The sequence below is a fragment of the Carassius gibelio genome, chromosome A16 (genome assembly GCF_023724105.1).
Source record: "Carassius gibelio isolate Cgi1373 ecotype wild population from Czech Republic chromosome A16, carGib1.2-hapl.c, whole genome shotgun sequence".
Classification (NCBI taxonomy): Eukaryota; Metazoa; Chordata; class Actinopteri; order Cypriniformes; family Cyprinidae; genus Carassius; species Carassius gibelio.
Window position 1 is genome coordinate 6,081,812 of NC_068386.1, and position 14,371 is coordinate 6,096,182.

Consider the following 14,371-nt stretch of genomic DNA (forward strand, 5'->3'; position numbering starts at 1 on the left):
CTCCTTGTCCAAATTTTTGGCCTTTTAATTAAAGTTAATATCTGAAAAAATAAATTATATTTTACAATAGTTTAATCATGAAACTTAGGAAAATTAATCAAATTGCTTAATTATAAAAAAGATAATTGTCTATTACTGTTATTGTTTTTTTTGTATTTATGTGAATAATATAAAGCAATATTAACATTTCAAAATATGTGGATCTTCTGAAAACACAATTAAAGTATATATATATATATATATATATATATATATATGTATGTATATATACGTGTGTGTGTGTGTGTGAGAGAGAGAGAGAGAGAGAGAGAGCTATATATAATAATATAACAACTATTGAAACTTTGTCTGATGTAATGCATGATGATCTAAAGTGAAGGCAAATAATGTGAAATGAGCTCCTGTTGTAGGAGAATACAAGCATATGTCACAAGATCACAGTGCTCTAAAAAAAGTCCCACAAACGTATCCCCACAAAAACACCCACAAACGGGTGATGGGGAAAGTCACTATAAAAGATGTCTGTCAGTCATCAGCTCCAGTGGTCTAAATGGTAGAGTGTGAATCATAGTGTCATTGCTGCCTCAAAGTTTCTATTTTCTGTCACAAAGGGAGTTGATGTATATTTCCTCTAGATGGCGCTTGTGTACTTCAGCATTAATTTACTTAACCTACTTTTGATTAGTTCAAATTGTATAATTTTATATTATGCTTATTTTTCTATGTTTATTGTGATTTCTATAATCAACTGTTTCTTTCTAAGACTTTCTTGATTATATTTTATTTTATTCCCAACATGCTTTTGTAGTTCACTTCCTGTTTTGTCATTCACACGAAGAGATGGAACGATGTAATTAATCATCGCAAAATTAAAAGGTGTTTTTCTCTATAATCGTAAGCCATTTGATCAAAAATCTTCAAGATATAATCCTCTCTTAGCACACAAGCAGGCAAAAGTGGTATGTTGATGTATTTTCTGTTTATTTATGAGTTTAATGTGACGTGTTTTACATGTAACATTTTCCTAATATCGAAATGGACACAGCGACCCCATTGGAACTCAATTGAGACAAATGAAGCCTGTTTTAAGCTATTTTTAGCACTTCCGTTTCTGACGTGCAGACTCAAACGAAGCTTGAAGACGTCAGCAACCTGTCTGACAGATGTAAATCTTCTAGTAGCTGTGCGTGCAAACTGCCATCGTTAATCTTGCAGAGAAGGCGAGCTTGAGCGGGGAGTTCTTTGGCGTGAGTGAGAAGGAGTAAGTATTCTGATTAATTATTTTGTATAGTATTTTAAAATGTAACGTCAGTACGCCATATTAAGTTAATTGCCTGCGAGCTTCTCCTCCTGTCTGTATGGTAATGTGAGAGTCGCGTGGTTATGATGCAATCGTTAGCCTATTTTTACAAAAACTGTTTCTACGGGGCCATAATGTAACATAGAAGGTAATGGAGTTCTGCTACAAGATGACGGCACCCGGCCGACTTCAACTTCCGGTCGACTTCCTTGCTGCCTGATAGATACAGACGGTTGTGTTGTGTTCTACCATTAGGTTTTCGGGGGTTACGAAGGGGTTAAGTTTTGCCTGCTGTTTTACGCATGCGTGTGAGTGAGTGAGAGAACGAGTAAAGTGATTATCCGTTCAGCCGTGTGTGCTTCATGTTTAATGGCTAACTGAAATACCAACATAACATTGGCGACGAAGATGGCTGAGTTTAGCTTACCACCGCCGGCCCCTTTTCTTCCCGTGCCTGGTGAACCGCCTATTCCATGGGCGAGCTGGATCGATGGCTTCACGGTGTACCTCGAGGCCATGGACTATGTTGACATACCAGATCGGAGGAAAATCGCTCTGCTCCGTCACTGCCTCGGGGGGGAGGGACAGAGTATATATCGCGCGCTCGGCGAAGCTGAGACGTATGAGGAAGCGGTTGCTCTTCTCGCACGCCACTTCACGGGCCAACAGCGAGTCATACTCCGCCGATATAAACTACGCAAGCGTCTTCAGCGACCGGGTGAGTCCGTGCAAGATTACGTGACTAATCTGCGTGACATGGCGCGCTCATGCAATTATGGGACACTTCAAGATCAGATTGTTCGTGATCAGTTTATTGAAGGCATACTATGTGACAAGACTCGAGAAAAACTGTTATTAGAACCTGACGAATTAACACTAAACCAAGCAGTTGTAATTGCCCAGCAAGTGGAGGCTGCTCTGGAATGCTCAACACTACTTGCTGACGCGCGCCTCCCTGTGGACGTTTCCACGCAACAGTTGCGATCTTCCTGCCATTCAGGCCACTGCCATTTACCCACAGAAAAGACTGCAGATAGCAATGAAGGTTTTCCAGTGCTCTTGCACAATTACAGAGAAACCAACACAGTTTGAGCTTCTGTGGCAACTGTGGCTCCAGTTTGCACAATTCAAAAGCCCAAAATTGCCCTGCACGTGGACAGACATGCAGGAAGTGTCTTAAAAAAAATCACTTTGCCAAAGTTTGCCGGTCAGCTCCTGCTACACAAGCAGCACGGAGGAGACTCTCACCTGTCCGTAATGACTACACTGAGATAAGGCATGTATCATCTGGCCAGGCAGCTTTTAGGACGTGTACTGTGCTGCTGGAGGAGGTAAGCCTTCCACTCCTGATGGATACGGGAGCAGCGGCATCGTTGCTTAATGCCAGTACGTATCACAAGTTTTTCTCACATCTGCCATTACAACAGCCCTGCACTTCCCTCTGTGGTTATGACAGCTCTAAGATTGTGATGCTCGGCGTTCTACGGGGCTCAGTACGTTATGGCTCTAAACATCTGCCATCATTTCCCTTCTACATTACTGAGCGGGGAGCCAACCTTCTTGGACTTGATCTATTTACAAGCTTGGGATTCACACTTCGAGATGAAAAGGGCTCTGATATCCACCATGTCACCTCCACCTGTCAACAGAGATGGCCATCACTGTTCGACGGACTGGGCTGCCTTACAACATTCACCCATAGGCCTTTGGTTGACCCTGTTGTGCCGCCGGTCATACAGCCCCTGCGCAGAATTCCCCTAGCCCTGCGGGAAGAAGTACGAGTAAGGAATACGAGTATGTGTTGACCTGCGCTCTGTAAATAAGGCGGTTATCCCAGATAAGTACCCCTTACCCACAGCTGAGGAGCTCACTGCTTACTTCTATGGTTCAGCAGTCTTCTCAAAACTGGACCTGCGCCAAGGTTATCTGCAGGTGCCACTTCACCCTTCTAGCAGGGATCTCACAGCATTCGTCACACACGCTGGGGTATTTCGATATACTCGTATGCCGTTTGGCCTAAGCTCCGCCCCCAGCTGCTTTCAAAAGGTAATGACCACCATTTTGGCTGGAATTCCCGGAGTTGGAGTATTCCTGGATGATATAGTAGTCCATGCGCCAGATGTCCAGACCCATAACGACCGTCTCAGCAGGGTGGCCAGTGCTCTCATGGCACATAACCTTACATTAAATGGAGAGAAATGCACTTTTGCAGCCTCAGCCATAGACTTTGTTGGGTACCGCCTCACGTCTAGGGGCATCGCCCCTCTTCAGTCAAATATTGAGGCGATACACAGAATCCCAGAGCCTACCTCTTCCTCACAGGTGGCCTCATTTCTGGGCATGACGGCCTATTACCTTCGTTTCTTGCCTCAGTACTCCCAAACCACGGCACCCCTTCGCCAGTTACTAAAGAAAGAAGAGCCATGGAACTGGACTAGTGCATGCTCCGAGGCCGTCAGAACACTAAAGTCCCAGCTTACCACTCCTCCTGTCTTAGCTCACTTCAATCCTGATAGTCAGCCTATCGTCACCTGCGATGCCTCTACACAGGCACTGGGAGCAGTGCTGTCGCAGATGCAGTATGGAGTGGAAAGACCTATAGCATTTGCCTCCAGAGCTTTGACAACCACTGAACAGCGCTACTCTGTAGGTGAACGTGAGGCCCTTGCTTGTGTCTGGGCAACTGAACGATGAGGCAGTATGACTATCAACTCAAGTTCACGCCAGGGAGGGACAACGTTGTTGCTGATCTGCTATCTCGATCAATTGAGGCACCCACACCAGCAGCCTCACCAGGAAATTATGACATGGAGTCAAACCTCATTCAGATGCTACACACACCTCTGCAAGAATCGGTCTCCTTGGAGCAGTTGCAGAGGGAGTCCAAGTGTGACCCCACACTTACAACACTGCGCACATATACAGAGAATGTGAACCATGTCTACTCAGTGGAAAGACTGGACAACCGGTCTCACCCCCTTTGCAGCCTGTTCCATGGCCATCTCACCCATGGGAGCACCTTCAACTTGACATCTGTGGGGAAATTCATGGCCATGGCGTTCCCCACCATCAGCGCTTTCTGGTGGTCGTGTATGATCTCCATTCTAAATGGCCTGAGGTAATACCAGCCGGGACAGTTACCACACAGACCATCACTCAGATACTGGAGAGTCTGTTCGCTCGCTGGGACATGCCCCGTGCCATCACTACTGGCAATGGGCCGCAGTTTACCTCTGCAGACTTCTCCAATTTCCTGTGCAGTAAAGGAATTAAGCATTTCCGTGCCGCACTCTACCATCCCCAGGCAAATGGTGGGGTTGAAAGATTCAATCAAAGCCTTAAGAATGTCATTCGTGCACACCAGGCCCAGGGGTATACATTCCAAACAGCACTCAACTTAACGCTTATGCATTACAGAGCTAGCCAGCACACCACCACTCAGGCCTCTCCTGCTCTGCTTATGCTTGGCCGAGAGATGGACTTGCCATTGGACAGAATGAGACCACAGGAATTGTCAGCTACAGCCTCAGACGGCACCTGGGCAGCAGCCAAAGCTGCTGTAACTTCAAACCAGAGGCGAATGAAGGCCAACTTTGACAGAAGACACAAGGCCAAACCTAGTAATATAACAGTTCTAGACTGGGTTTGGGTCCGGAGACCACACCGTAGCAATAAAATGGCATCGTTTTGGTCTGAACCCCTCCAGGTGGATTGTCAGTTAGGGCCTGCCACATTCTTGTTGAGCGATGGTTCTCGCTGGAATGCTAGCAGACTGCGGAAAGTGCCAAACCCTTTCAACTCACACATGTGCTCACAAACAAAGGAGCTTAGTGGAGGGCCAACACACAGCTCGGTTTTTGCACCAGCGTCACCGCTGCCAGTACAACCACGGGCAGGCCGAGTGCATCAAGGTTCCCCTGTCAGGGTGGTCCCGCATCAATCTCCACCAGCTGTGGGGCCTCAACCTCTTTATCCACTGCCTGAAGGGCCAAGAAGTGCCGCAGTCAACAGTAACTGAGAGTCGGCCGATTCGAGCAAGAGCTCGTCCCGCATACCTAAAGGACTTTATCACAGAGTTTAATGCTTAGGTGTTTGGTCATTTCCTATGGTTACAGCTTGAGAGAGCACAGTTTTGTTCTTTGAAAGGGGGTGGATTAAGTTTTTACGAGGTTTACGAAGGGGTTAAGTTTTGCCTGCTGTTTTACGCATGCGTGTGAGTGAGTGAGAGAACGAGTAAAGTGATTATCCGTTCAGCTGTGTGTGCTTCATGTTTAATGACTAACTGAAATAACAACATAACAGGTTGGTCTGGGAACGCCCCCGGGAACGCCCCATCACGTGATGTGAATTTAGCCCGTGGGGGAAAACATTGCCTTGGCGCCAATTGAAATACACGGGACAATCACGCCGAAGAGTTGCTGTGTCGTTTTTTTTTTTTTTTACCTCCAATAAACTAACAAATTATGAATTGAAGTTCTACATCCTTCCTAATAAACATACAGAGCCGGAAAGGATGACAAAATGGCTACAAGCAATAAGTTGTGAGGATGATAAAGGGAATCCCAAGACTAAGCATATGTATGTGTGCAGTCGGCATTTCATCACAGGCAGGCTATATTAACATCGTGTTCATTATTAACGTTATCAAAACTGTGTAAGGTTGTTTCAGAAAGTGGATGCATATATAATTAGCCTTATCATTGTACCTGAAGCAAAACTATGTAACGTTAGCCTAGTGTCGAACATAAACCCACTTAAAAAAGCGTGTGGACACATAACAACTGTGAGAACTTTTACACTTTCATTCATAAATTCACCCCGTCTGTGTTTGCGAAACGATTGAATCGCGGAATCCAGTCAAAAATAGAACTTGCTGTATAAAGCAGAACGTCACGGAATTTGGCTATTTTATTTTATTTTAAAGAATACATCTACATTAGGGCTGTAAAATAAATCAAATATCGATATGGACTAGTGTATAAAAATATTAAAGTTAAAAAAGACTACAATTGTTCTACGTGTCTCTGGGAATGAGTGCTCAATATGTGCATTTTTGTCATTCAAATACACAAGATGTTTGCAGTGTTTTCCCCCATGCCGACTCCGCCCTCGCCACGCCCCCAGCTATGACTAGATGCAGACTGTATCTAAGGACTAAATAGACAAACAAATGTGTTGAATGTATTATTGACAGAGTGAAGTTGAAATTTTCTGTGTGTTTAAGATTTTGTATACTTTATTATTTGGGATATTAATTATTTCACAAGTTATATTCATGCTTCTGCTACTCAATTTACAAGGTTGAATCATATAAGTTTAGGTGAAGTACTTGCTTACACTAGAACTTAAGTCTGTTCCTTATTTAGGATATTGCATTGTAGTTTAACACAGCATTGACATGTCTGATACAAGTGAAAATACAGTGCTGTCCACTAAAGAAGCTATCTGTGCAGATCCTACAGCACAAGAAGTTGACGATGCAGAGCAGGTTATCCCATCACAGCAGGCTGCTATAGCTGAGCATGTTGAAGTTGCTGCAGAAGTACAACAACCTCAGGTGGGCGCAGATACTACACAGTTCCCAGACATTAGAAGAAGCCAGCATGTACGCATGCTAACTGAAAAGGGTAAAACATTGCAAGACACTAGACTGAACAATCTGAAAAGCAGCTTTGAACAGAATAATAGAAGATGGAAGTATCACATCAATGGGTTGAAAAGAGCCATGAAGAACAATGATGATGCAGATTTGATTTCTGATGTTGTGAGCACCATTAAAGGGATAGTTCACTCTCAAATTAAATTTTGGTATGTTTTAGCTTACCTCAAAGATATCCAAGATGTAGGTTTCTTTGTTTCCGCGGTATTTCCCATTTTGATATTTTTAGGTCCAACTGTTCTTGCCTGTGACTCACATAATGGAGGTCTATGTTCACCACCTCAAAGAGCATGCACAGAGGAGTCCAAATTAAACAATTCCCCATCGTAAGTACACACTGATGACCTAAGACACGAAACAAGCGGTTTGTGTAAGAAAATGAACAGTATTTATATTGTTTTTACCTCTTGTACACAACCACATCCAACTGGGCTTAGTCTGCGCAAGCGCGGAAAGCGCCGGAAGTGATCTCTCGCACAATCTCTCTCAGAGATGATCACTCCAGCAGAGATACTTAAGGTTTTTGAGTCTGACTTTGCTGAAAGGAATAATGAGGACGTCTCTGCGTCACAAGAAGACTTAACGTTTTTGGCAAGGTTAAACAAAGTCATTAAACAAATGCAAGATGGGCACTATCAAATGCCATTGCCGTTTAAGGGCGAGAGACCGGACTTGCCAAACAACAAAGCATGTGAACCATTGACGCCGAATCATATACTAACAATGAAGTCCACTGTCATTGCACCACCTCCTGGAGAGTTTGTAAGGGAGGATCTCTATCTTCAGAAGAGATTGAAAAGAGTTCAGAATCTGGTGAATGAGTTTTGGACCAGGTGGAGAAAGGAATATCTGTTGAATTTGCAGCAGAGAAGTAAGTGAAACAAGAGCAGGAGAAACGCTAAGATAAATTATATTTTTCTGCTCCAAGATGACTTGGCACCAAGAAATCAGTGGAAACTTGCCAAAGTGATGGAAGTCTTTCCAGGAACTGATGGTAGGGTGAGAAGACTTAAACTTCTTGTAAGTAATGCAACACTGGATAGCAAGGTTGCACGCACAAGCAAGTTAGTCTATCTAGAAAGACCCATACACAAAACAGTGTTATTACTTGAAGCTGAATAAAGGGTTACGTTTGATGGGTGATTTCTCTGTGTATACTTAACGTGTACAGACACTTTTTAGGTTCTGATTTCTAAAAAAAACACTGCAAAGGCTTTCTTGAAATCAGTTTTTTATAATGACTTTCTATTTGAAGATACAGGAACCCACAATATGATGGTGTTACCAGATTACATGGTCCCACTTTTTGATGACCTACAAGATACATGCACTATTGGTTCTTATATTAGACTGATGATTAATACAACTGGCTTGTACAATTACTTATCAGTTCCTCTGTATTTGCGTAGTATCAATACTATCTTGTTACTTTCCTTGTGTTAATACACTGGTATTAGGGCCATCTGAAAATAAAATGCTTTTGCCTTTTCACTTTACTTCGGCTTTTCCTATAGTGGTATTTATTTCCTCACCTATTTGGTGCTCGGTTAGATGAATGATTTGTTTTTTAAGAGTTTAAACAGATGTACAGAAATGTTCGACTAAACAATCCTGACACTTACCCCCCTCCACCTACCCATGCCAAAAAACCTCAGTGCAGCCCACCAGCATTGTCTTATTCCCATCTGCCAACACTGTATCATGTTAATAAGATACAGCTGAAAATGATATAATTGAGTTTTTGCAGTATGCGATCATGTTTGTCCTTTCTATTGCAGGTAGTGTTTCTTTATCATCACTTTGTCCACATTTATTAATTGGTGAGATGTCCTTTGTTTGATTTCTAGCATTGCTGTTGCTTTGAAAACAAACCGTGTAATACACTGATATGAAGCAGTATAAAAATATAAAAAGATTGTATTTATTTTATTGTGTTTTGCACAGCTGAAACCAATAATCTGTTGTAGTCATTTCAGAACACTATTGTACAATACATTTTTACAAATTGAAATTTGAAGTTGATTTTTTAACTATATATTTTGGAAAACATGCATGCATTACATTTTCAAGTCAAGTCCATTTTTATTCCATTCAAATCATTGAAACCCATGATTTTAATGTTTGTAATACCTAAATGCCTTACTGTTTACTTTAAACAATTTAGTACTAGGCAATAGGATAATTTACATGAAAAATTAAAGTGTAGAGTTGATATATAACACTGTTTGTGCAAGTAGAACAACTTGTAGTGACAAGTTGGAGTTATTAATACATTATTCAATGATATAAAAATCTGTAAGGTTATTTAAACACAAAAGAAAGATTAAATAGAAAAATATTAAAATTTGATACTTCAATTAAAAAGCTTATGTTACTTAAAATACTCATAATGTTGAATAGGTTGAATTTGCGTAGACACAACCATAGTCTAAAGGCCCATTCACACCAAGAATGAGCACATATTAGTGTCCACACCTGCGGCCATAATTTCTTAACCTAGTTATAGCAGAACTGAATCTGATTGGGTGTCAATGTTTTTATCATTCATCAACTGGAACTGAAAAAGTTATTCTAAAGATAGTGATTCTTCATCGTTATCATTATAGTTATCATCTTTTGTGTGAACAGTCCTTAATTTACCAAAATTCCAAAGTCCAACACCTTAATGCAAATATCATAAAATGATTTTTAATCTTAAATCAATAAATAATGTGATTGGGATATACAGTAGACAAGCTGTCATATTCTGGTTTCCTGGCATGTCTTATCTCATTTCCAATATAAGTGTATTCGTGCAAACATTTGCAAAGTCCTTTAAGGTCTAATCAAAGCAACTCCTTTCATATTTTTTAGAGGGATGATTAGCATTGCGAGCTTTAGACTTGTGTCTGGTACGGATGGTGCAGGAAATGTCAGGATGATACTTGGCTTTACTTTTCCTTAAATTCTCATTAAGATCATCATCATCTTCATAGTCATACTCATACATCAGATGTTCAAAGTAACTGCTCAGTTCATCTATAGGCTGATTATGGCCATTGTAGTCTCTGTGTGTGTTCCCAACAGTTCTTTGCTCGAGCCCGGTTCTCATTCTCTTGATGAAGTTTTCACCAACCAAGCTTTCAACTACGTCCTTTAGCTGTTTGAAGAGCCGCTCTGCGCTCGAACCCCTCTCCAGCAGACTGTCCAGAGGCCTGCCTCTTCTGAGCTCACGGACGACTTGGTGCAGACGTGTTCCAGAGTACAAACTAAACAACAGGAGGACAACAACAATGAACACTTTTAAAATGGCCATTTAGAAATCATTCTAATATGCAGATTTGGTAACATTTCGTATCATTATAAATGTTGAAAACAGTTGTGCTGCTTAATATTTTTGTGGAAACCATGGTACATGTTTTAGGGCTTCTTTGATTAATCAAAAGTTAAAAAGAACAAAATTTAATCAAGGTAATGCATCCTTGCTGTATTAAGATTTTTTTATTATTATTATTGCATGTGTGTTTATAGCATTTTTAAAAAGCATTTTAAATTACATTTGGGTGGCCACAATCAGTAAGCAGAATTTTTAACAATGGAAATCAAAATGAGAATTATCAAATCATGAAAGAAAGCTTTCAAGATGGTTTAGGAGTAATAAACATATGCTGTACCTTGCAATCTCTGGTTCAGACACCGGAAAACACAGTAAACTATTGAGACTGAGACTCCACTTCAGGCAGGACTGCCACTGGCTGTATAGATGAGCCGTTTCATGCTCCAGATCAATCCTTCTTCCAGCAGTTTGTAGTTTCTTAGGTCCCAACAGCATGTCTAAAACCCCAAACCAAAAAATATCATTTATTCAGACATTGTTTTATGTTATGTACTGGCTTAACACATTTCAAGAACCTCTGCCAAGTTTTTGTAATTTTTCCCGTGCTATTTAGGTAATCATTTCCATACCAGCATCACATGACAATACTGGCATTGAGGTTGCTTTGTTACTTTATTGCATGCTATATATCTTCTGGAAACATAATTACAATGACGTATGATAACTTCAATACCTCTTTGTCCTTTAAGTGTACTGCTGAACTTTCCATAGACCATTCCCAGCAGCAGCCCCCAAAGATGCATTTGGGACGGCTGAGGCTGTGCGTTTACTAGCCAGTAACGTGTCACAAATATTTGCAGATGTAGATCAGGTTGGATCCCTCTTAACATCTCAGACGACACACCTAAAGTGTCCAGGAGCACCTGAAGTCGCACACTGAGTGGTTCCTAGAAACATTAGAATGTCAAATATTGGAACTCAAACAATTGAATTCGATTTCAAAAGAGAGCTAAGACATCTTCTCATTACCTCCAATAAAGTTTTTAGCTGAAGTCCATCCATGGTCTGTAAGCCTTCAACTTTCTGACTGCTTAGTTTTGTTTGCTGTCTGAAGTATTCCTCCACATAACACTTACTTGTGCCAGTAGATCTTTGTTCTCCCAACAAAAGTAACCCGTAAATCACCTGGCGTATGGGGCGAGAGATTTCACTGCTACAGGGGAGTTGGAAATCTTCAACTTGAGATGTCATTAAAACCCTCTGATTCATTACTGCATCAATAATGGAGGAGCTCATCTTTCCCTCAAGTAGGAGCATCAAGGTGCGTTGAGGTAGAACTTGCAGACGACCTTTACAAGTTATAGGTGGAATCATCTTTAATTGGAAGAACTTGGCAAGAGAGCCAGGGAAGAGCTTGTACTCTTGGATTCCCTTGGATAGTGCTTCTTTGGTGATGGCTTTTTCATTGTCGGACATTATTTTCAGCAAAGCACTTACAGCCACTTCTGGCCCTGGAAACTGGGATAACCAGTTAAGCAAGCCATCAATGTGGGGATGCGGTTTGTCCGTAACTGAGTGCTCTGCCCAATTCATACATCTGATATTTTGCAGCTTCACATAATCATTGCCTAAGATAGAAGCAAAAACTGGTAGAAGGTTTGTGTTCATTTTGAAAGATGCACAGAATTTTCTCACTGTAAAGTGTTTGACTTGGATGAATTTTTTGTTTGTCCATCTGTCCTGTTTCACGGTTTCCCACTGGAAATGTGTGATTGGCAGGAATCCCGCCTTGAGGTTGAATATATAGAAGTCACTGTCATTGGACAAAACTGGACAGTTCCACTCTTCAGCCAAAGCAGCAATTTCCCAGTCAGCTTCTTCAATGCACTGAACCAGCGGTATCTTGAGCTTATGAAGAAGCTGTCTGAAAACATTACCAATGAGAATAGGAAGGACCTTTTCTTTCTTCCCCTCAGACACGGCCAAGGCTGCATTTATTTTATCCTGTTTTCGTTGCCTAATAGTTTCCCATTTTTTGTCCGTGTGGTCAGCTGCGCCATCAAGTACAACATAAGGGTAAATGTCGCAGGCTGTGAGGTTCTTAAAGAATTCTGTGATCAACTCCTCAAAGGCGTCATAGTCTCCTCCATGCATCTGATCCAACTTATAGTCAAAGTACAGGGTGTAGTATAAATTACATCCATCAATTATAAGTTTCTTGTCTCTAAAAGCCCAGCTCCTTAAATCATTTTTGTTCCTGCTTTCAATGTAGGTCTTCAGTCCTCTGACTCCCATGGTGACACAATGGTTATGCCACTAACTTTAACAATATTAAGTCTTCACTTGCTGTGAAAGTATAATAAATAATTGTATAATTATTCAATTCTAATTATTTATTCATTTATTATTTACATTGCATAATGGCCTAAGTTAATTTGTATTATGATTTATAAAATGCATTAAATGACATTTAATATCAACTATTAAACATAAACAAATGCTTATGCTTGTTATTTCAGTGACAGCTATGGAACTTTCTTCAAACAACAACAGTATAAACAACTACATAATTCATCTACAATGCCAATTGTCAGATTCGGACAAGATTTAATTATAAAGTAACATGTTTAAGTAGAAATAATATTAAAGTGATGAAAAAGAACGTACCTGTGTGAAAGTGCGTGAGGCGTCTGTGCGCTGCATGGCTATCTGAATACGATGTAGATCTTATTATATCAAACTGTCAGGAAAGCGAAACTTACAGTCTTATGACGTTAGGATTTCCACGAAAGCGAAACCATTGCCTCGGGTTCTAAAACAACAACATGACTGTCATGGATATTTCTAACATAAATATATCAATGAATAATCTGGGTGTGTGTATGAGGGTCAATCCGTGATTCACAAAAGGCAGAGCATTTTTAGTTTTACAGAGACATGTGAAGTAACAAATTATTTTTTTGATGCATCACCCTCCAAAATTTTCGTTTGATCGTTCATTCTATTTATTTATTTATTTATTTATTTATGTTTTGATAAATATACAGTGGTTGTAAAATTCTAGAAGAACAAATTATAAACAAAACTAGGCTATATTACTTTATAGGTACATAATCAGCACACGTTAACTTTATTATCAATACCTGTTGAGAATGAAAATCGTTGTTTCATGCTAAGTTTTCTTTAGGCAGGGTTGAGGCAGTTTATGCAAAGCTGTGAAAGTAGCGTGCATTTTGAATGACAAATAATCTGCATTGCTATAAATGAAAAACTACACGATGCGATTTGGTTCAGCGAGAAGGCTGTGATACGCTTATGAGGTAAGAGGTCTCTTTATGTGGAGATATTTAAGATTAGATATTAGATTTTAGAGATGTATAACAGTCAGCCCAGTGAAGGACAACGTCTTGATAAATGTAGCCTATATATATAGGCTACATTTAACAAGACGTTGTGTATATATATATATATATATATATATATATATATATATATATATATATATATATATATATATATATATATATATATATATATATATATAATTATTATTATTTTTATTTGATTTACTGATATTAAAGTGTCCCTATTGTGGGGTATGAAAGGTTCATATTTTGGTTTTGGGAGTCCCCAGCAACAGGTTGACATGCGTGCAAGGTCAAAAAACACCTTTTATTGTAAGTTGTAAGTTACACCCTTTACTCTATTTGTCTGTTGTTTATATTAATGAAGCATTTCAAAGTAGGATATGTATTAGTTGATTCTTATTGTTGACTGAATATTTACATTTAAATAAATAAAATAAATAAATAAATACATTTATGCATTTAGCAGACGCTTTTATCCAAAGCGACTTACATTGCATTCAGGCTAACAATATAACATATTTAAGATTTATTTTTCTTTTTTACATGAATAATTATTTATTAGTTAATTCTCATTCATAACAGTGCTTAAAAACAATCCTCATGAATTCTAAAGAAACTGTTGTATAACAAAGTAGGCTAAATGTGAGGTTTCATTTAATGAATAATTATATGGTTGTATTTAGGGATTGAAATTAATAAATTTTTAAGTTACCGGCCAATAAGAACTT

The 14,371-nt window shown here is 39.8% G+C and overlaps 2 protein-coding genes across 6 annotated transcripts in view; both read right to left on the bottom strand.

Annotated features, from left to right (window-relative positions):
- Positions 1–14,371, bottom strand: part of LOC128030443 (protein asteroid homolog 1) — a 101,927-nt gene that overhangs the window by 62,941 nt on the left and 24,615 nt on the right. Inside the window, exon 6 of one of the 5 annotated variants that reach the window (XR_008187903.1) lies at positions 9,456–9,620. The exons of 3 other annotated variants lie outside the window; for them this stretch is intronic. The gene's annotated coding sequence lies outside the window, so the exon portion shown is untranslated. Of the gene's footprint in view, positions 1–9,271; positions 9,435–9,455; positions 9,621–14,371 lie in introns of those variants that run through there. One more of the 5 variants, XR_008187900.1, reaches the window with a different exon arrangement.
- Positions 9,654–13,092, bottom strand: LOC128030444 (protein asteroid homolog 1-like). The gene is made up of 5 exons (XM_052618078.1): positions 12,943–13,092; positions 11,305–12,621; positions 11,009–11,222; positions 10,613–10,772; positions 9,654–10,207 (listed from the first exon to the last, which is right to left on the bottom strand). Exons 2-5 carry the CDS (start codon positions 12,568–12,570, stop codon positions 9,781–9,783), a joined length of 2,067 nt encoding a protein of 688 aa, XP_052474038.1. The 5' UTR covers positions 12,571–12,621; positions 12,943–13,092; the 3' UTR covers positions 9,654–9,780.

Coding starts and splice junctions, on each gene's coding strand:
- LOC128030444 (XM_052618078.1), bottom strand. CDS start 12,570: ATGGGAGTCAGAGGACTGAAGACCTACATTGAAAGCAGGAACAAAAAT. Junction 10,773..11,008: donor TACACTTAAAGGACAAAGAG/GTATTGAAGTTA, acceptor TTGGGGTTTTAG/ACATGCTGTTGGGACCTAAG. Junction 10,208..10,612: donor TCTGAACCAGAGATTGCAAG/GTACAGCATATG, acceptor CCTGTTGTTTAG/TTTGTACTCTGGAACACGTC.